Source organism: Athene noctua, chromosome 2, assembly GCF_965140245.1.
Source record: "Athene noctua chromosome 2, bAthNoc1.hap1.1, whole genome shotgun sequence".
Lineage (NCBI taxonomy): Eukaryota > Metazoa > Chordata > Aves > Strigiformes > Strigidae > Athene > Athene noctua.
Genome location: NC_134038.1, coordinates 153,516,738 through 153,540,356, shown reverse-complemented (window position 1 = coordinate 153,540,356; position 23,619 = coordinate 153,516,738). Strand labels below are relative to the sequence as shown.

General features: G+C 37.9%; 1 protein-coding gene across 1 annotated transcript in view; it reads left to right on the top strand.

Annotated features, from left to right (window-relative positions):
- The first annotated feature begins 118 nt into the window (after positions 1 to 118).
- The window catches only part of SUSD5 (sushi domain containing 5), a 43,691-nt gene continuing 20,190 nt past the window's right edge, over positions 119 to 23,619 (top strand). The window contains exons 1-3 of the mRNA XM_074898145.1: positions 119 to 375; positions 8,524 to 8,701; positions 21,720 to 21,838. Of these exons, the coding sequence (XP_074754246.1) occupies positions 282 to 375; positions 8,524 to 8,701; positions 21,720 to 21,838 (391 nt within the window). The 5' untranslated portion in view covers positions 119 to 281. The remainder of the gene's footprint in view (positions 376 to 8,523; positions 8,702 to 21,719; positions 21,839 to 23,619) is intronic.

Here is a 23,619-nt window from a genome sequence, read left to right as displayed (position 1 = left end):
ACTGGGCTGGATAAAGCCTCTCCCCAACCCCAGCTGGCTGGACTTCTCCCCCCCCACCTTCCCCTCCCCTTCACACTAGCCAAGCCAAGGATTCCTCTCTCCCTCCCTCTTTCTTTTTCCACCCCTCCCGCCTTCAGTGTAAACCCAAGACGCAGGATCCTGCCGAGGGAAAGTGCTCCTTGAAATCATCACCACAGACCCCGCTGTGAAAGTGCAGAGGAGGAGAGAGAAAAAGCCCCGGCAGCCAACCTCCTGCGGCTGAAGGCTTTGCAAGCAGGGCAATGGCTTCAGGCTCTCAGAGATTTTCTCTCACCTTTCTCCAGGGCGTGGGATCTGTCTTCTTCATCCTTCAGATCATCTCTGTTCAGGCTGATGGTGAGTCCCCAATTCAGTTTGGCTGAGTTGCTATGGCTGGAATGAGAGCTGTATGTTGAAATGTGTTATCGAAAAAAAAAAAAAAAAGCCCCAAAAAAACCCAACTTTTTTTTTTTTTTTTTTTTTTTCAATAAGAAACTTAAATACACACCCCAGTTTGGGTTAGGAAACGTCTGATTCAGAGGTTTTTGAGACTCTACAAATATCCTGGGGTTAAGCAGAGAAAGGAAATAAGATCCCAGAAGGCTAAGATTATTTTATTATAACAAAACGACAGGATAGTGAACTTTTCCAGAGGAAATAAGAATAATAAAACAAAGTCAGAACACAAATAAGAAGACTCAGCTATATTTCAGGAGAGTGCTCCTTATAATTAAAAGTATCTTTTCTCCAAAGAACTTCCCCATCTGCTCACTTCAGATGTCCCCCAACGTCAATTTATACGGGCAGGTACTTGAGGAAGGGCAGACAAGAAGTCAAAGGCTTTTAAAACCTTTTCTGTTCAGTACCACACATGCGGAAGATGACTGCTCACCTTTCTGCATGTGAGTTTCGTCTGCACTTCATTGCTGAGGGACATGATCAGGACGTGAATTTGGCTGAAGCACCAGCTACCAGTTACTCTGAAATGGGACTTTTTTACTTGCTGAAGATAATTCTGAATAGCTGCATCACCTGAAAGTTTCCAGTAGCCTATTGCCCTTTTTAATGATTAAGCCTGTAGTAATGATGAACAACTTGCCTTAGCAAAAACATGATTTATTTTTGAAACAACTGTGTCTTTTCCTGGGAGAGCAATGCTGAATGGCCACATTTTTTCACTTTCACAGCTGCAATAGATTTATGCCTGATCTCAGGATTTTTTTATTTTGATACACTAATCCTTTACCATTGATGTTTGCTGCATCATTCCAGAGAACAGATCTTAAACATTATAGGGCAATAAAAACATCTTCTTTTTGTTCTCAGAGTATTTTTCCTCTTTAATCTAAATTTATTTTAGCTTGATGACAGAGTTTGGCAAAGGAAAGGGAGAAAAATAATCTTGCCTGCATGTTTCTACCACTTTGTGTGAAATACCATTTATACAACAGAAGCCTGTCTTGTAAATTTGAAGAAAATTACTTTTCATTAAGAATAAAGGAAGAGAAATGTGTCAGGCAACTGCACTGTGTTGCAGTAGGCAAAACTGCGATTCTGATTTTTGGAAATACTCCTTCCCTAGCAAAATGCCTCTGAAATGAGGAAAAAAAATGCATACCCATGAAAGAGGGTTCTCCACAGAACTTAAGAGAACAGGACAGGAATAATTAATTTCCTTTGCTAAGAATGCTTCATCTGAAGAATTCCCTTACATTTTCAAGAGCACCTTCCAATTTGTGTTATTTCTATAGAATTAATGACATCTTCTTGTTTCCTAAACAGAGAAAGGGAAAAAAATGTTGGAGATGATTTTAAAGCAGAGTTTGTGACAAATTTTAATTGCCATTCAACAATTTGTCAAATTTACTTCACACATGGTATGGCAATTATAAGAATTAAAGGGTAAAATATCTGAAGTACATTACAGCTGTAGAGATGATTATAATACCGTAGTTTCCATTTTTTTTAACTTCTAAGTATCATTGTGAAAGATGTGCAAGTCCTCTATTAACATGCTCTTCAGTGTATTCTCCTAATATTAATATTCAAGCAGACAACTGTAATGCTGTCCTATAAACCATCTGGCTTATTATACATTGATACAGAAGGAAACACAATGTGAACTTTAAAATTTACTGCTACATGTAGGCTTCTTCTTAAGAACATCTGAGAGTATGAAACAGGATCAATGCTTTGTTTTATTACAGGTTCTGGTCTGATCCAGACAGGAAACCACCTTCTTATTTGTTTAAATTGTAGGTGAAGTACAATTGTGCTACTCTCTTAATACATGCAAATGTCACTTAAGTGCCACGAGACTATATGTGTCTGGGTGACACATATGTATGTATTTGTTATTTGTATTAGTTACTTTTAACTGAAAGTAACCGACTGTTTTGCAAATGACTGAATGGATTTTGAATTCAGCTTGTAAAAATCCTGTGAAATTCAGACTGGCCCCTGTTACAGGCAAACCTCTGAAACTGGTTACAATATATTTCCCTAAGGCAGACTTTTGCTTTATTATCTCGCACACAAATAATGACAGAGAACAGCCATAAAACGAGACCATTGAGGTCTGATGAAGGTGTAAAGCCTCGAAGATTGATTGATCTCTTTTGACTAGTATCTACCACAGCACGCATTGTTGTAGCGCAGTTAGACTCCAGAAAGACCAAGGTAAATGCTGAAATAAAAGATGGCTTTGTTTCGCTTTGCAGGTTTTTTTTACTATTGAGATGTGCTTGCTCATAGCCATTGAGGTCGGGGTCAGATGGACAGAAGGCTCCTCAAGGGCTTGTTCCTGCTCTGACATACCATGGTGTGCCACTACTGGTAGTGCAGTTACTGGAGAATAATATAGGTTGTCATGACAATATAGGTTGTTGTGACAGGTCTCAATTATACCAGAGCAAATGCAGGCTTTTTAAAATTTCTTTGCATTTGCGCTGAATAGGACAACAAAGATGCGGCTTCACGCATACTTCACAGGAGTCACCTCTGCTTTTTTTGACTCCCTCTTCTGTCTTTTCATGGCTGCTAAAATATCTATACATATGAACCATAGGTTTCTGCAGAGTACTTGATCTGAGACAGAGCATGTCAGGAGGGAATGATGGTGATTAATCTAAGACACTCCTGAACTGACAAAAATGTGCTAGTTGCGAAACTTTACTGATCAATCCAGAGTGGAGTTGGTCTGTTGGCTAAATTTGCGTTACTTGGAAGATCTATTGGTCAAACCAGTCATCTGGTAGTGACCGTGTGTGGTGACTGCAGAGGTTGCAAGTGGAAGGATCCTGAATCCAAAAAGCTAGGCACAATTAGGTGAGGGTTTGAGATACATACTTCTGACCTAGAACCAGATGTGTCTGATGTGAAAGGTAGGGAAAAAACCCATACTATACTCTCCTTTGGCTTCCTTTGCACCTTTTTTGTAAAGAAAAGGGAAAAAGTATGCTTTTTCTCTTCTCTCTCTAGACACTTGCATTTGAATAGCAGGTGTCTAAGCATTACAGGCTCCCTCTTGCAAAACATATTCTTTTATGTTAAAAAAATAAATGCATAAATGATTCCAACTATTTGATCCTAAAGCCTGTAGTAGAATTAAAGTTTAAGCTCAAACTGAATTTAGCTGAAGAGAAACTCAAAGGTGACCCCCCCAATTTTGCTAGTTTTCTGATTATGTAATACTTTAAGCGATTTGAATTAAATAAGACATCATTCACTTTAGTTTCTTGCAGAAATAAACTCTACATTCATGAACACTAAGCAGAACTGGTAATTACCCAAATCTCTTGTCTGTAATTGTACAGTTTTACTGAATCCTCCACCCTTACTAATACAATCCAGGCCATTGTTGCATACAGCCATAGAAATGGAAATGAAATTGCTCTTGAAGTACAGAAGCGACCTACCCTTCCTCTTCTCTCTTCTACCTCAATTTGAAGTTTTTAACATTTAAGTAAAAAAAATTAGACTACACATTTGCACATCTTTCACCACATTTATTTTGTTGAAACTGTTTAGGTTTTATCCTTTGAACTAGTAAGTATCATGTAATAAGATTAGCACACTGGGCATGTCTTTTAAAGTACTTTCATTTTATATTATTTGTGAGAGACATTTTTATTTCAAAGTATATATTATTATGCAGTTTTATGTTTCTTCTTCAAGCATGATGCAAATCCTGCTGAAGACATGGAGGTCTTTGAACTCGTTTCAGTGGGCTGTGAACTGTGCCTATACACCTCAGAAGAGCTCCTTTTTTTATCTGTTACTGCATTAGAATAAATTAGCCAAATTCTGTCTTGGCAACAAAGAAAATTCTTCTAATTCCACAGAGTTTCCTAAAAGTATGAAGAAACAGATTTTGGACTGGTTTTATTTTTGAAGGGTCCCTTTTTTGAGCTTCCATATATCTGGTTGTAGACAACTCTTCAGTCTTGAAAGCATAATAAGGTCTAATTAGAAGCTGAGTTTAACAAAGTTTGAAACTGGAAATGAGGTGGAGTAGGAGTAATGAGCCACTGGAACGGTTTACTATAAAGTGTGCTGTAAAGTCTCCGTTACTTGGAGTCATTAAATCATGACTGGATGCCCTTTGAAAAGACATGGTCTAGTTCAACCATGAATTTTTGGACTTGATGGTGGAATTACTTGGGGGAAAACTACAGTCTAGTTATGCAGGAATTAAACAAAGTGATAAAAATGAATCCAATAAACCCTGAGATCTATGCTTCTATGGGTATGTTTTCAACCAGAATATATTGTGGTACTCTTAAGTAAAAACTATATTCAGCTATTGCCTGTTTACAAAGTTTTAGTGACAAACAATAATAAAAATTATTCTTTTATCAATATATCAAAATACAATCAATATTCTGCAATAATAGTGTTCAGGTGATGGTAGAGGCTCGAGATATAATGCAGGCTAGTTATTAAAGAGACTCTCTTTGGTTTCAAGTGTTGATTTTTCTTCAGAACTATAAATCCAGCTGTTAATTAACAGTTGGAAGAATTATGTCTTATCATTTATGTCTTACTACTGAAGTGAAAACATTTTCACTGGTTTCAAATGGGAATTTGCTAAACTCAAGATGTGCATTAAGACTCCTGAGAAAGACTACTTTGCATGGATTTTTAGCTTGAGCTTGAAATAAAAGGGACTGGCTTTGTTTAAAAAGGCCTCAGAAAAGTACGTAGAGTTTTAAGAACAAATGTCCACACCACCTGTCCTATCATCACATTATGGGAATCCAATGTTATGGGGCAGAAATGAAGGGAGAGAGTTGAGAGGGAGCTCAAAGAAGGGGGCTGTTCAAAGGTCCCACAAAGGCATACTATGTTCCTTTATCCTGCACCTTCTTGAAATATAGAACAATTGCATATTTAAAATTGCATATTTAAAACAGAATGACAATACATTTCTTGATACTATCTCAGAGAGAAAACTAATTTTAATTACACTGTCATAATGTTCTAGAGAGAAAGGTGACACCATTTGAACATTTCACAACCCCAATACAAAAAAATGACTGTGATATCACCAAGTATGTGAGACAAACCTTTTTTAAAAAACTTTTATTACAACTGACAGTGATAAAAATTTCGTAGATATTTAACCAGGACACTTAGATCCCCAGCTTGAAAAAGATAACACTTTCGTGATAAAAAGTGAGAAAAATTGAGTACATTAATATCTCAAGCATGCCACTGTAAGGTGAAGTATTCAATTTCAGTGTTGTAGTCTTATGTATTTAAGGGAATTTCCTGTTTTGATATGCTTTTGCATTTTTCCTATTACCATGCTAGCATGTCTCCTGCACTTTTTTCTTGTAAACGCCCCTCAGTAATGTGACACAGCTCAGGATACAGGGGATCCAGCTATTCCATTGGTCAAGCATCTGATAAGTGAATCTTGCTTGCTGTTATATTTTCTAAGTAAGAAATGAGGCAAAAACAGATGTTGCATCTTAAAAATGGGTCAGATAGCCATAGAGCTCCTAAAGCTTTGAGGAAGATTCCCAGGTCAGTCTGGTAAGCAGGTCAGCCTTCTTTATCTACCTCTGGCTAACCAGAATTTCCTATAAAGCAGTTCATTGTAATTTTCCCAACTAGTAAGTCCTTCCTAGCTTACCCTAAAACCTATTTGGCTGCATAGTTGGGACATTTCAGATACCTTTTGAAGGATGAGACTGTTTTGAATCAGCACCTTCACAGTTTCTAGTAAAAAGTTAATTTATTTTAAGTACTAGCAAACAGATAACAGTAGTTAAGAAAAGCTGTCTCAGCCTCAGTTTTGGCCAGCTAAACTCCTCTGAAAATGTAATTGTTACTTACTAGTAAAAAGAGTAAATTATGAACTTAATTTCTTCTAATTATATTTAGATGGAACTTGATTCTTAATGATCTTCCTTTCTTTAAGTCTTCTAACTCAAATACTAATAGCTGGAAAATAAGAGTTACTGTGATGTCAAACTAACATTTATGATTTCAGTCAGATGCTACAAAACTTGACCTATATGTATTTGATGATGCATCTCAATCCTGACAGTCAAATGGTGAAATATAGAATGAGAACAAGTTTTTATTTCGGACAAAGCCTCAGTAAAGCATTACACTTAACCCCTGCTTACCTTTATGAAGAGAAGTTGTTCCGCAACATAAGAATGGTTGTTTAAATCCAATCATCTTTCTGCTTATATTATATCTCTCCCTATGCCATGCAAAATTCACTATGTCTATTCATGGCTTGGGAATCAGCAATCTACATTAGTCTCGTGCATTATTTGGGACATTTTGCAAAGAATCCTGATGTTCTGATACTTAGGACTGTAGAGGCTTGCTTTTTTCACTGCTCTGTGTAAACTCCCGTGTTATAATTACAGTTCATGTTACTGAATATAGTTGAGAATCAAAGAGACAATGTAGTCTCGTGGTTAGGACATTGATCTGTGCTTCTGGGTTGCATTCCGTGGTCAGGAAAATCACTTTGGATACTCTGAATTCCTGTTCCTTCTCATCACTTCTTGTCCCGCTTATTTAAATTGCTATCTGACCAAGTCAGGATGACTTCTTACTGTGCGCATGCAGAATTCCTGCTGAAGTAGGAATCTTCATCAGGACCCATCTGTGCTTGGTAGCTAATGTAAACAGAAATTACATATTTACTTGAAAGAAACTGCATTTTTATTGTAAGAACTGTGATTCTTTCAGTGCGTTAAACTGTGCACAGGTGAAAACAGAAAGCTGTCAGGTACAGACCTGCCCCATATTAGTTCCCTATATTTAGGATTGGATTCAGGTTTATCAATTTGTTGAAATAATATTGGTGGAGGTGGCACTTGGTACAGAATCAGGCTGTATCAGTCTGAAGGATTTCTAATATTGGTCAATATATACTATGAGTGTGAAGTTAGCTACATAGAGAACACTTGGTATGTGCTGGAAGCTATGGATTCATATGACCACTACCACTAATCTACTTTTGAAATAAAGCATAATAAGCGTTTCCAGGCATTTACTGAATTACCAGTGCTTAAAAGTTGTCTTCCTGCACCTACAAGCAACCTCAATCTGTACCTTTGAAATTTAGCAGGTATTCTGAAGGATGTTATCTTCAGAAAGAAAATACTTACGGCAATTTAAATGTCAACACTGTAAACTGTCTCATTGTTTATCTCTTTTTCTGGAGACATCCAGCTAATGTGTTTATTCCATAACCCAGTAACTTCTCAAGCTTCATTGCCAAAACCCCAACTGCCCTGTTCCCAGTTGCCAAAACCTCTAACTTTCACCCTTACAGCTTTCACAGTGTTAGATAAATTAAAGTAAAATAAACTGAACTGAAAATAAAAATAACACAAGAAATTGCTAAATTCGTTCTCATGCTCATTCAAAAAAGCCTTCCATTAAGAAAAAAATGTCTGTCTTTCCAGAAATATATGAAAACAAAGCGGCTTTGCAGCAACATTTAGGCACAAATTGCCATAGAATTACATCATTTTGATTTTAGAGAATAAGTATAAATCTATTTCTGACAAGGAAGACTGGGTTGCAATACTGTCTTTTAGATTTGTGATTACTTTATAGATGTAGTTTTATAAATGTAACTGGAAAATGCTTAGTAATGAATTCCAATGTTATAGCCTACAGGAGATGTTCTGATTTTGACTATATATGTACATATGAGAGAGTGTTGAGCTTTATCTCTCCAGATTTTAAGCACAGACCTATAGTGGCCAGACAAGCTTCTCGTATGGGCTAGGAATGAATAGGGACTTAGCCATACTTGCTTTTCTGTTGAACAGAACTAAAAGAAAAGCTAAGACAAAGGTATTTACAGTACTCATAAAATTGCTCATTTCAAGAAGTAGGTTGTTCATTAAAGTGAACTCAGTAAAACCATGAAGACTTTATTTGGTGATATTTTGCAATATTTTTGTTGAATATGTATTGAGGACAATACCTTGATGACTGACATGTCTTTTCTTGGTGCTGCAGGGAAAGTGTTTGCACTCGAGTCCAAGAACAACTCTAAGGGTCTGGATTTAGCTGAAGCTGAGAAAGCTTGTGTTGACCTGAGTGCTCGCTTAGCAACTGCAGAAGAACTGAAAAGGGCTGTTCTGGACTGTTCTTTTGCTGGCTGCACCACAGGATGGCTCGCTGGTGGCTCCACTGGGTAAGGACAACAGCATAACCCTTCCTGAGAAGTATGAATGGTAGCTGTCAAGCAAGTTTTCCTCCTTGGCTATTACTGAAAAACACTAACCACAGTTCAAGCACCATGACATGTAGCTATCTATATATGCCACTCTCCCCACAAAATCAATATTGTGCAGCTAATATTGCAGAGATACAAATATTTATCAGTCTGAGATCACGTATTTCACAGCTCTGAAGCGATTTCTTCTTCCTCTTTCCTTCTGAATTATGTTGTCATGGTTCCTTTTCACCTGTCCTGTAGTGGGGCACTGAGCCCTAAAGGGGCTTGCAGGCTGAGGATACGGTGCTGGAGTTAGTGTCAATGCTCCCACTGACTCTGTTATTCTCTACTCTGTAAGAAACTCAGCAAACCAAGCTTCTCATGGAAACCATTCACCTGTCTCGGGTATTCACATACATCTGAATAGACGGTAGGCATATTCAAATAGGTATGACTTCATATGTACTTAGATATTATAACAGACCTGTGTTAGAGAGTTTGTTGAGAAGACTCTCCAGGGAACTGATATTGTCACTCGATATAATGAATTGTGTTATTCGAGGTAGCTCAGGTGACTCAACACAGTGCTACACTGAACTTTGCCTCGCAGTACAGATAGAGTTGCAAGATGTACTGGCCTGCCACAGCCTCTCCAGAAAGCATCATTGTCTTTGTAGAGACCAGTTCCAAGCAGGAACATGAAGGTGTCCTGCAGTGGAAACTGCTTCCCTCTGTTGATCATAGTTTCAGGAGGCTAAGCTGTCAGCCTTCACGAGCACTCCAGAAGTCCCAATGACTTTCTGTGAAATTTAAGATTTTGAGAACGTATGTCCCCACAGGCGCTAGCTGTATGCGAGAAGCAGCACGGCCCTGCCACTATGCCACTCTGCTGTGGATGGTGAGGGCTTCCCAAACTCAAGTGAACTCAGACTCATTCCAGTCTTGCACAGGTCCAGCTATGTATGGGGCACTGTACTGGGCCAAGCACCTACATCTCAACTGCCCAGTGTCTTCCAAAATGAAAGTCCTCACAAAGTCTTCCAAAATGAAAGTGCCTCGAGGTAGATAGGCTTCCTGTTTGACAGAGACTGAATCACAGTAAATTCAATTTTAAAAACCCAAAATGGAGCAGCTGAGGGTTGGCATGAAGGTCTCATGTCACCAAAGGTGGGACCATACAGGAATTGCCCGTGAGGAGCATGAGTAGATCCAAAGCCCCTTCTCTCTTTAATCTTTCCTTCATCAGCCTCATCAGCCACAGCCTTAGTGCAATACATATATTCATTCTCCTGAAGTGCTTTACAAATTCTCATGTATTGGAGGGTAATATCTAATCTACTGTTGTCACGTCCCGCTCAGACAAGGGGGACAAGTGACTCAGATTCGCTCAGATTTGCTTTCCCAGGTTGTTTGTCTTAGTTTCTCACAGGCCTGGTTTCTCATCTCTCACAACTGTCAAAGTTCAGTGGTGATAAGATTTCCTTTTATCAAGATACTGTTTCCAAGTTCCCAAACTTCAGTTTATTACTGGATTTTGTGACAGTTATCAGTTATTTAAGCACTGGTGTTTGTTTATTTTTAGTGATAAAGTTTCTAAAGGACAGAAAATTGCTACTATTAATGAAAGGTGATATTTAAACAACTTCAAGCAGTTCCAGTGATCCTTTTTTTTTTTTTTCCAGATGAAAAATTGTTTGAAAATTTATTTGGTGAACTTTTGTTATTAAAAAAATTTTCCAGAAATGTCTCTGGAATATGGGTATTGAGGATATGAGACACTGATTCTAAACCCTACCAATTTTTTCCCTAAGCCAGTTGCTGAAATTTCATGAAGGCTGAAGAGCCAAGAAAACTATCCATCTCAGAAATGCTTGTCAAAGATATTTTATATGTTCTTTTATACAGCCTCTGTATTATGAAAGTAAGGAATGATGATGGGTAGGAGAAGAAACTGTCCCTTTTTTATCTAATCAAAACCACTAGTTAGCCCTGAGAGATCCTCAAATAATTGTTGCAGGCACTGGAGCTACAGCTATTAATAGACCAGCTGTGGACCTATCCATGAATATCTTCAGTATCAAAATTGGATACAGTGGTACTATTGTACCCATCAGACCATGATGATGTGAGAATGTACACATACTGATGGGAAGGAAAGGAAGATTTTTCATCCCTTACAACTTTCCATACTCCATTCCTTCAGTAAACCTGTCCTTAATATAGAAGTCTCTAAACTATTTATCAGAAAGGACTTTGTGGGGGCACATCAGCATGCCATTGCTGTGCAGTCACCACATCTGACCTCCACTGGGGAGCTTCACCAGAGAGAATAGTTCTTCAGAGCTGGAATTTGATACTCTTCTCCGGAACTATTTTACCCATGGCTGGGCAAGCACCAGAATGTATGTTATTTGGTTCACTGAACTGGATATTTTTGACTCTGAGGAAAACAGGAAAAGTATAAAGCCTAAAAAGGCTATACTGGTTTCCCTGTTAGTTAGTGCAGGTCTGGACAAGGAAAAGAGCAGCTGAGTGCAAAGCATGCAAATGAGACAAGGTTATTCAAGTAGAATCTAAAGATCTTCAGAGGGATTTAGATGAATGGGCAAAATGATGACAAATGGATGGTATGATGACAATGATAATACACTCAGGAGAAATATTCAGTCTACTTGAAAATATCTAATGGGGTTCTGATTCACCTCTGTCAGCCCAGGAAAGATATGAGGACATCACTATGGACAGCACAAAGAAAAGCTCTGTCAAACTGCAGCTGTAGTAAAAACAAACAAACAAGCAAACAAAGAGTTGCTAGAGTGCTTAGGGAATGAGATGGGGAATATGAAAAATATATACATATATATACACATATAGATCAGTGTAACAGCCTTCTTTGGAATACTATATGTATTATTGTTACCACATCTTAAGAAAGTACTAAAAGAGGCTCAAAAAAGGGCTCAAGAATGATTAAAGGAATGGAAAAGCTATTAAGAAGGGACTCAAAATATTTTACTAAACTAGTTATTCAATTTTTTAAATATATCTACGGTTATCTATTCGATACTTAGGGCATTTGCTTGATAAATGGAAACATGACAGCAAGGATAAAGGGTAGCTGGCAAATACAAAACCTCAATCCACACTTGGCAGATTTAACAGGGAGAGGGGAAAGCAGGCTAGACAACATGCCCATAAGGTTACAGAATCAGGGAAAATTATTTCCAAAATAAAGGACTCTTTGCTGGACACACCTTGTGTTATTTATCTTGAGGGACTTCCACATCTTTGAATGCGATGGCATGGCCCAGGGACAGAAGGGATGTCCCCATGTTTGCCAGGTGCAAAACTGTTCAGGACTTTGTAGGTTTTATCTAAAACCTTGGATTCCTCCCAGCAGCTGACTGGTGTCCAGTGCAGATCACAGAGCTTTAGTCTAATATTCTCCCATATCCTCTTGGACTGTATACATCAGAAAGGAGATGAATAGGAGGGAACATGATAAAAGAAGTTACTAATTTCAGGGAGAATGCAGTTTGGTTTGTTTATTTGATGTCTGGAAAGTATCCCAATCTTTCCCCTGAGGAAAAATTCATTAGACATTGGCAGTAGAAGTAAACACAAACAAATGATGTGAGTGAAGTCATTATAGTGTTGCAGATTTTCTGACACGCTTCAGGTCTCCTCCCACCACATATACTTAAAACTGAACAGGAGCTCTAGCAGAGATATAAGGATTTCTTCACCTCTAGATCAATTTTCCAGGATTTGCACAAGTCAGTGATTTGTTCATTTCTGATGACTATTTTATGGTCTTAGTGGATAATTACAATCCCACTCCTAGTAGATGTATCCATCACTATTGGCTGTTGTGTCATTATTATTATTTTTACAGCCAAATTTGAACCTGGAAACCCATGGGAGTTTCTCATATTATGACTGAGGAACATCACTGAGCCAGCATGTGTTTGTACTACCTGCTCTCTGGGCTGTACCTCTTATATGAGCAAAGAGGAGAATTCAATCTGAAAACTAGCCTAGTTTGGGTGACTGTCAAATTTCTGATGGCTCATATGTAAATATGGAACCATATGTAAGTATGCAAAGATTTTGAGATTATGATGGGACACCCTCTGTTGGATCCAATGAGGCTGTGGCTGCCCAGCTCACTCCAGCCTATTTCTTATTTACCCATTGCAGTGACTGTTGCCTCCTCAACTCTGCTGGTAGAGGTGTTTGTCTCTTGGCTCTTTTAAGTCAGAAGGGAACAAGGTGGGCACTCAGCTAATAATTAGGGTGTTAAAAAGCATCTTTCTGCAGAGAGTGATGCTGGTGGAAGAAGACACCAGTCTGCTGGTGGGGATGCGCATGTTGCGCACTCTAACCCACTTCATTCCCTGCAAATTGGGCTAGCCCAAGCAGCAGGTCTCGATAAATATGATTCACTTCAACTGATGTAGGATGAAAATTGGTTAAACAAATAGATCCCTGCTAGTAACCTGCCAGGGTGGCTTTGTGGTTTGAGCAGCCTGGGACAGAACCTCTTTCACAGGCATAAGGGGATGTTTTTGTCTTCCGCTTTCAGTTGTTCAGACCAACCCAATACAGAGTTCAGGGCTGGTTTGCACAAGCAAGTCACTGTCAGGTCCAAGGGCTTGGAAACTTTTAGAGAAGAGCCTCTGACAAGTAGACAGGGGTAGGAGGATAATGGGTAACGTCTTCCAGCAGCCCAGAAGTAAACCATTTGCAAGTCAGTCCTTACATGTGTAACTTATAAAGCATTACACATTGTTATATTTCAGGAAATTAAATGTTAGGCAGGTCTCATTTGTCAGATGAGCCCTAATAGCTATTTGTACTAAAAATTACACTCTTACGACTTATTTGCATGTCAGACAAGTGAGTCAGTAAAACCAGCAAGCGATCTGCCAGAATATAAATGAAAAAAGGTGGCAGAGTTCTCTGAACTACTATCTTTTGAGTTCAGATGTCATACTGGAAAACTTTGTGTCAAGCCTTCCAGTGCTAGGCAGTATGTACTGCAGGGTCCTATGTTCATTTCTGGGTTTTTGGTAATTGGGAAAGTGAACATGACACAATTTTTCTTATGATCAACCCTGCACACAGAATATTAGAAAGCAGCTATTTATCTTAGAAATTGTAAACATCTTCAACAGCTTGTATTGAGATATTCATAGCAAATTTACTCATTTCCATCATTTTTCTAGGACTGAAAATCTGAAGCTGCCCTATTCCCTATCCTGTTCCTTATTAGTTTACAAAAGAACGAAGCCATGTATCCCTTTTATAAGGGCTCTGAACTTCTGCATACACTTTGTGTTCTATGACAGACATCCTTCAGGGCTGTCAACCTGTTCCTTTGCATGAAATTTCCCTAGGCTGGTTCCTACCCAGTCCCTGGAGGATTTATTTCGGAGGGGGTAACTCTGGAGTGAGCAAGCAGTCAGCTAGAAAAAGCCTTGCTGAGGGAGTCAGAAAACTGGAGTTCTTTTTTTGGCTGACCACAGACCAGATGTTTGCTGCTAAGAATATTACTTCATCTCTATTTTTCCTTCCTTTTGTTAGCTCTTTGGGTTTTGCACTGACTCTGATTGAATGGCTCTACAGTGTCAAACACAACAGGGCCCTCACTGCAGATGACACCAGTGGGAAATGTAATAATAAGACTCAGAAATGACATTTCACAAGACTACCCACTTCTGTTTCTGCCTACTGCATGGGACTTGCCCGGCACCTGGCAGCAAGGTAATAACAGCACATTTCTTGAGAAAGAAAAAGGCAGTATCCAAGGAATGAAATAAGGCTCAATTGCTAGCCCTCACCAGTCCTCTCATCTGTGTGTGTAAACCCTTGGACTTGTGGACCCCATGAAATCTATCCAGGTGTGCATACTATAACAGGCCCACTTGCTTATTTGCAGAGAAGCAGTCCTAATGATATGTCAGTTTGGCAAGCTCTCTGTTTTATTTCAAGGCTGTGCTCTGCTGTCTGATGATAATGCATATGAATTTGCTCCCAGACATGTGTATGAGGTAGGTCACTTAATTCCCTTCAAGAGAAAAATCCAGACATAGTTGACAGGACATGGTCCAATTCAAAATGCTAAAATTGCTTATGAAGCCATCTGAGGAGATCTTGCATTCCAAAATGCCTTCACGTTACAAAGTCTAGTCCCACAGCCCAGAGCTGGTGTCATGCTCTGCTAGAAGACGACTTTGCCTTCTCATTGTTTCTTGTCAATCATCTCAGAAAGTCTCATGCAGAGAAAAACCCAAAGTAATTGTTTTTCAGGAGTATGGATTTCTACAAGAAGCTCAGTCAAGAGACTTGAATTTAATGGATGGACATGGGCAGTTTACCTCAAAAAATGGTATCACTGAGCAATGTGGACATGAGCCACTTTGTCTCAGCTTTGGAGGAATGTGAATCTTTTCTTGGCACAACCTGGGAAGACAGCATGGTCAAAGTATGAGAGCCACGGTTCTTGTAAAACAAAAAACTCAATAATTAAAGAATTTTTTAGAAAATGTACTTCTTCAGGAAAAGCATCATACAGAAGAAAATACATTTTTGATGTATTTTCAAGGACAAGCACGCAAAATACCATCTGCTAAACTGTAGCTTCACAGTCCTCAGAGTAGCTCTTTACTTAGCTGGGACTCACACTTTTAAATTGTATTTTTACTGAGAAGTTTTTTTAACAAACCTTGAGGGCTCTACCAAAACTTTAGAAAACTTTGGCACAAAATGTAGGGGTATGCTAGTGAAATTAGTTAATGTCAAAGGTTAGAACTCATTGTTGAGACCAGGGAAAATCACAATATTGAACAGGAAGGTAAGTCTGACTTCAGAGATGGAGTAACAGAAGAGGGGTGTGATGTAACAGTATTACATGAAGACTAATAGGCACTTCTGCCTTAAGCTAGCAGTTCAGCTGGAAAAGGCAGAGCACGAGAAAGAACTGGGTGTAGTCACAGAACACAGGATGGCAGTGAGCCTGTCGTAAAATAAAATAACTCACATAAAATCTGTGAAAAAGGAAATGCAGTCCCCCTAAAAGACATCCAGCAGCTCTTCCGGAAGAGAGAGGGCAGTACTGAAGGGCTTGAATGAGGCACTGGTGCGATACCACTTGTAATAATGCAATGTAATTCTTGGCATCCAAGCTCAGAAGGGATGAGTTCAGACTAGGATCAGTCCAAGAAAGCACCTCTCTTTTCAGAAGTAATGAAAGGTGATCAGTTTTTATAGCCTAGCAAAATGAAAACAGGAAGGGGATATGCTTACTCTTAGCAAATGCACAAGAGCGACTAAAAGCAGGATTTTAATTTGCCAGTTAGTTCTAATGCATTTGATTTTCTAATTTTCAAAAGAACTTTGCATATTTTGTCCTTATTTTAGAATCTCTGTAATGATTTCTCCTGTCTGAAACCCTTTTGTCTGACAATTGAGCTTGTTTGTAAATTAATAATATTGAGTAAATATTTTGGTATTTTTTATTTTATTTTATTTTTTTTAACTCGTAAATAACATTGGTTATGAAAGTCATGGATTAAACTGGAGCCCATTACATGAAATTAGGTAAAACCAACTTTCTAGTGACACTTGACGTGTCTTTGAGCACCCAACAATTCCAGTCCAGGAGGCAACATGATTCTCCTCTACATGCACTAAGAATGCTCAAATTATATGTACACAGCAATATTATAGTAAAATGACATATAAAATCTTTCATACTAGGCTACAGTATGAAAATCTGCATGAATGAGCCATATTTATTTAATGAACAGAGGCCTTACTATTTCAGTAGTCATATGTACAATTTTAAGCACAAAAGGCTGCATTTTGGTGTATATTTTTAAGAATCTAAAGGATATTGGTTCTGCCTTGGTAAGACCTCCTTTTGACATTTCCAGTGGCAGTATTGCTGTTGGAATGTCTTCATGTCACACTTAGAAGCTGCTTTCTTTGGTTCACATCCAGCCAAAATTAGCCTCTATAGTTCCCAGTCAATGGAGTTTCCAAAGCCCACCTGTGCTCCCCTTCATGACTTTTCAGGGAAATTTTCTTCCCTTCGGTAATTGTGAACATGTCATTTATATTTTATTCCTCATCAGAGCCAGCTTTATAATTTTCAGTTTCCCAAACTACAGAAGGGAAAGACTAAGAATAAAAATCCTCTAGTTTGGCTTCCAGACTACTGATTTTTTTTCTCTCTCACGTAGTTGCTGAAACACAAGCGGTAGAGCTGACCCATGAAAAAAATTAGCACAGGATGTTAAAGATTTATCTTTACTAAGAAAAGTGATGAGGTTTTCAACTTTCTAATTAGGGAAGGTTAGTTATAGTTATGTTATGAACCAGACTTTCACAGTGCCTCATACTACTATGAATAAATATCATAAGACCATTCTGACTCAGTTCAGTGAATTTATTGACTAAGACCGCAAAACTCATAATGAACTAGCAGATAACGTAGTGACTACAAAACATCCCAGTCCCACCTACTGGTTTCTGTGCTGATGGATCATGCTATGTCATATAAACTCTGCTGTTAACTCGGGTTTATTGAAAAATTTTCTAGTATTACAAAATTGCTATGTAATTCTTATAGAAAGTAGAAGTACCAGTGGATACTACTGTAAAGACAATTTATAATTTATATGTAAATGTTATGAGTTTATTATATATATCTTTATTATACATGCATATATAAAATTATAAAAGTAGGTATTATTACTATGGCTCAAATATTATGAAATATTTAAGAATATATATTACATAATGTCATATTATGGCATATTGTGAAAGAAATACTATTCATGTCAGCTTTTCTTCTATTTCCTTCGTTGAACTTAGGAATTAGAAGTGCAAAATATACCAATTACTCATTGTTTACATAATAGATTAGAAAAAATTAACCAGCACAAGAGTAAGCGGAAGACTTCTAGGAAGTCTGGTTCGTAGCTTATTTTGCTATGTATTAAATTTTCTCCTCGTGTGTGCACATGATAAATGCAATATCTGAGTCATGGCACAACAAAACAATGATGACCTTGGCCAACCTCTGATCTTTCTTTCAGGGTAGGTGCAGAGGATGGACTGTTAATTGGTTTTAGTTGGATGAATTGTAGGGCACTGCAGGAATTAAGCTGAGGTTCAACATAGTGCAGAGTCTCTGTGGTCTCTTGTTTTCTCACTTGAGAGGAGAAGAGGCATCATGAAGCAGGTTGTCCTTCTAGGCTGTGTAGCAGTTTTTGGCTTGGCTTGTCAAGGAACCAAAGGAGACACCATCAGGCACCCTCCCACTTCTCATCAGAGAGCATGGACTGTTGTCAACACCATTAAAACCCCTCCTTTTCCAACTATATTTTTACCTTACTGATAGTATATGGTACTTACACAGTCTATAGGAATAGTACCTGTGCATGATTTTTATGCTGTGATTGTGAGTTCATGGCCGTGTAAGAGTAATTTTCAGAGACACATGGATGTCTCAAGCAGATGTATATCAAATATAGAGGATTATTATATATGATCTGCAGTTTGAACTCAGTATGTTTCTTCTGAGCATGTCTACTTTCATAAGAGATCTCCATAGAAGGAAAAATATGATTGCATCCATTTCTTAAATGCAAGGTACAAAATCATGTATCACACTGCTCTAAGAACTGGATTATAATATATGCTAAGATGAGTAATGAGCAAGTCTGTTTAAGTTCAATTATTACATGAAAGTAGCAATAAATAGAATTAAGGTTCCCTGCATGAATACATTCTTCTAAATGCCTAGGTAGGTGGATGTATCCCTAAAAAACGTATAAAGTTTGTGGCATTCTCTCAACCATGATGCATGCCCAGTGTAACAATTCAAAATAGTAAAGAAATGAACTAGCAACATAATTCCACAACCTCTCAGTGGGGTGCTGTAAAGAGTAGGAAAAATGTATGACTTTTTTTGTTTCTTATTTCAGCATGGCAACGCTGCTGCTGAAGAAATTTTAAAGTATGTTGAGTTCTAAATTGATAGCCATTCTTTGGTCCTCAAATGAAAAATGTAACAAAGATAAAAGCATCAAAACCTACTTTTTAGACCTGAGACAAAAGTATACCTGTGTATTTAATCTTTTATTATAGATGAAAACCTAGCATTTTAGGATTTAGGGAAACATATACCCACCCTCAAGAACTTGAAGAAAAAATACTATTATTGTATATTGTTAGTCATAACTGAAGTCCTACTGACTGCAGAGAGACTATTTTTATGCCAGAGGTGTTGCAGGTCTGATCATTAGACCCACTAATGAGAAATGCTGAGCACTCTTGAAGCTCCTTTCAGCAGCAGTAAAACCAGCTTACTGAAGTTGTTTAAAGCTTGCAGGATTGAGCTCATGGTAGGAAACTACTGGCAGAGAAGGACAAATGGGAGAGATGAAATAGATTTTTTTTTTCTTCTATTTTTTATATGTGTAAAAGACATGATTTCTTTAATCTCAGAATAATGACATCAGAATATTTTCAGTTTTAATCAGATCAATTTTAATATGACAAAAATCCAAATTAAAGTCCTAAGTAGAAGATTAACCAGGGTCTAGTCTATTGTAGGAAAAAAAGAAATAGACAGGAAGAGCAATTTTTAAACTTCATGTATGAAAAAATTTTACTAAAAAATACATTTTAAAAATCTTAGTGTCATTTAAAACCTTTCTTTATGTATACTGTTAAAATTATATGCAAGATACACCTTTGTAAGTTTGGTCTCATTGGATAGCAGCTAAGAAATGCTCTTAAAATTAATTAACTAATCAATATGTTTTATCAACTACAAACTTTTAAGTCATTGTACAATACTTGAAAAAAAAGTAAGAAAAACTTTCTCTTCACATACACAATCTTACACGTGAGCCAGGTATCCTGTTTTGGAGAAGACCTGAATATATCAAGGATGTGTTACCCACAGAAAACTTTCTAGCCTACTGAAGAAATGATAAAGAAAGTACAGTGCTTTGGCAGAAGCAAAATATATCAGCTAGAAGTTGGAATTAGGTATCAGACAATTCAAGATAAGATTTGCAAGAGTGGCTTCCAAGTATCAGGAATTTAATCTTTGATTGAACGTAGAAAGAAATGTGGCCTCATTTTCAAAAGCCATCTTCAAAACTGGTTTTTTTTTTCAGAGAGTCTGAAGTCTTAAGTACACAATTACAGACAAAAGGCACAAAATTTTAAAGACTTGTCAGTATCTGTCTACTCAGTGTTGCAAGGCATAACTGATCCAGCTACCTAAGTGAGTGAGTAATTATTGGAAAGGTTAAGGTTGGTAAGTCACTTTTAGAAGGGAGGCGTAACTGTTTCATTCACTTAGGCCTTGTAAGACCTAGAGGAACTATATCTGAATACATTCAAAAATTTTCCAATTGATGGGCTGATTCTCCCAGTCATCTGAACTCACTTTGGCAGACCAAGGCAGTTTTGTCTAGGTGCCTGATTACTGACTTAGAGGTCTTGGACTTTAAATGCATTAAATTCTAAGAAAACTTGAATTTAAACTTGTATGGACAATATTGTTCGTCAAGTGACCCCCCCAAAAAATCAAGGTGTGTCTTCCTTAGAAAAGAAACATATTTGGTTTGGAATCAGTAGGGGATGACATCATGTCGTATTCCAGAACAGAAGTTTGGTAGGAACCATTTTGGTACATATGCGTGACCACCACCATATGGCTTGTCTCATGTTGCATTTGTTTGTTTACATTAAAAGAGCATTGAAGTTGCATATTTAACTGCTCAAAAGCTAACATATGCCAGAATTAAGATGGTCTGTAAAACTGTAATTCAGCCCACTTGTGTAAATCAATTGTTTTACAGTATTTAAGCGCATGATTAAATACTGGGTTTCCACTGGATCTTTTCCACACTGAGTGAATGAGGAGTTAGTCAACATTTATTTTACTCCCCAAATTGAGTGTGGAACTGATGGCAAAATTAGTTCAACCATTGCACAATACAAAATGATAAATTCCCTCCACTGGAAGGATTCCTCCATGGAAAGCATTTTCATTTTGCTTTAACTAGAGCAGCTGACTGTGCAACACTTCTACAAACCTGCTGTCCACAAAAAATATACCCCACAACATTAATATCCAGATGCAAAAATGTGGGCCAAATTTGCTTTCCCAGCCTTTGTAACCTTCATCAGTGGTTACAGTAAAACCAGTGTTTTCTATACAACAAACTCTCTTCTATTTGTTAGTTTTAAGCAGCCAGTACAGCTGAGAGAGGAGATAATTAGTAATCTCTTCTTTCATGTTCAGCATCTACACAGTTTTAAAACCAAGTACAGATTTATTACCTTTGTTTAAGCCTGTGAAGGGAAACAGGATGGATTAGGTACTGCTCAGTACCAAACCAGAAGAAATGGTTTACACAAAGGCGTGGAAGTACTGTTAAAAAAAAAAAGAGAGCCCTTTTTCTTCCACGAACTCAAGACGTATTTTCTGAGCTTGTCTGTGTTAGTTTTTGAGCTGTTAAATATGCAACCTTAATGGTCTTTTAATGTAAAATGCTAATGATTTATAATCTTTGTGAACAAATCTTGAGTTTTCTATTAATTTTTATCCAGGTGCCATTGGTGGGAATCTGCATTACTGGAATGTGAGAGCAGAATGTGGCCTTAAATACTCTGGGACTTACTTGGTTTGATGTTTAGAAGTATTACAGAATATAATAAGATAAACAATCTTTGTTGCTTCCTATGCCTTGAACTGATCTACAGCAAACATTTTTTAATTACTTCTAATTCTCCCTTGACTTTCTTCATAGATCTTTCCACACTAATGCCTTATGTCCCAACTCCTAAGCAATTAAGCTGAGGCTAATGCCTGACTACTGTGATAAACGATCTCCACATTTCACCTGCATGTGCAACTCCAGGAGATTTCTGATTATTTTTTTCTTCTTCTTCTTTATTTTAGGACAATTATATGCAGAAAGACGGGCAGCAAACAGCAGAGCGTGAAAGCCATTGATGTTAAAATTGAAAACGATCCCTTTGTGAATGACCAATATGATGCTTTTTGTGTAAAGGATGAAGGTCAGCACTGATATACTATTGAAATAATGCACAGTCATCGCTGTCTTGAAACATTAAAAGTTTTGCCTTCAATTTTTTTACTGCTGAGAGGAAAGAGGGTATATTAAGGAATAAATCTTTATAGTAATCACCTGCTAAGTGAACCAACTGCCGCAAAGACATTGGTTGCAGAAAATAAATTGCCTTATCTTTTGTCTTTGCTGCAGTTTAGCAAGTTCAAACAACGCTACTGATCTGGAAGAACCCATTTTGGTGTTCACAGAACATATGTTATGGGAAAGAATATATCTGGCACCAATATAACTGAGATGCCTGAAGCATCTCCCATACTCAGCACTGTAAGTGAATGTAACTCAGAGAGCTGCCTTCCAACCACAAAACACCATGCTGTTGCATCTCTATCAGTATACAATATTAGTATGCAAATAATTTCACTGCCTCAATTTTATTTTTATTTTGGGCTTTTTTTTGTTGTTGTTGTTAACAAGTTTAAACCAGCCACCTAGGGACTCTGATATATCATGGATTATTCTGAAAACCAAATTATTTCCAATTTAAGTTGATGCTTAAACTTTCTGATATTCAAATACTGGAACCCACAAGCAAAGATGCGTTCTGAAGGCAAAAAGTAAATTGTTACTGATAGGCAGGATTGTGTAAGGAAGTTTGGGAACCCGTGAAACAGATTATTGATGCCCACAGTGAAGTTTTACATCACATTTCTAAGAAAAACAGGGGCAAGCATGTGCCATTTACTGAGAAACAATAAATTCACAACACGGGACCATTTTGATAAACAGTCAGTGGCAGCAGTGGGAATGAAAATATGGTTGAAGTAAAATGTGTCAGAGGTGATGCATATTTGATGTGCACCCAGTCATTCAAAAATCACAGTTTCACCAACCATTCTCTCAAGTAACCCTCATGACATCAACTCCAGGCTCCGTGCTGCTATAAGCGATGCCAGCTCCCTCACCCAGTTGCTAACATTGTCACACAAGCACCTTTGTGTTTTCTTCCATGCTGCTCCTCACATATAGGAGCAGCTCCCTGTAAACATCTGCAAAACTCTCTCATTGTCTTCCTTCAAATCTCTCTTTTGTCATCTTCCCCCCCTCGAGAAAAACCTTGTGGTGGGTGGGACAGCTGTGGGATGCTGAAATCATTGCTCTGGCCACTATTGTTCCATTGTGCCCTTGTGCTCCCCTGACTGTCTCCACCTGCTGCGTCTGAGTTTACACGTAGGTGCTGGATTTCAGGGAAGGAACCATGTTTGCCTTTTGCATTTGGTTACTGCTCATGGTAAAGGGGCAGTAAAGGTGAAGGTAAGAACATAATCTGACAGTGCTTGTTGGAAAGGAATACCTCATAGGACTCAGAAACTGCATAGTTACGATTCAGGGGAAAATTCAGATCATTTGCAAAGAAGAGACAATTTCTGAACAACTTGTTTTGTACAAGGCAGGGAATTTCTTGATGACAGAAAGGGATGATCCTGCTGATGCATTCACCAAATAGTCCTTACACACAGAAATAGTGCTGGATGACTGTAAGGTCACTTCTTCTTTGAATAAATAGAAAACTATGGATGCAGAGTGAATGTTTGAATAGAAAGGCTTAAGTGAAGTTGTGTGGCAGAGCCTAGTCTGCAGTTGGTATGAAAAAAACGAAGTCCAGAAAGGAACTGGCCTTAACATGCAAGTGTACCATACAGTAACACACAAGCCAGCACAGACCAGATGAGTGATGAAAGAACAACCTAGAGTTCAGGGCAACTGAAG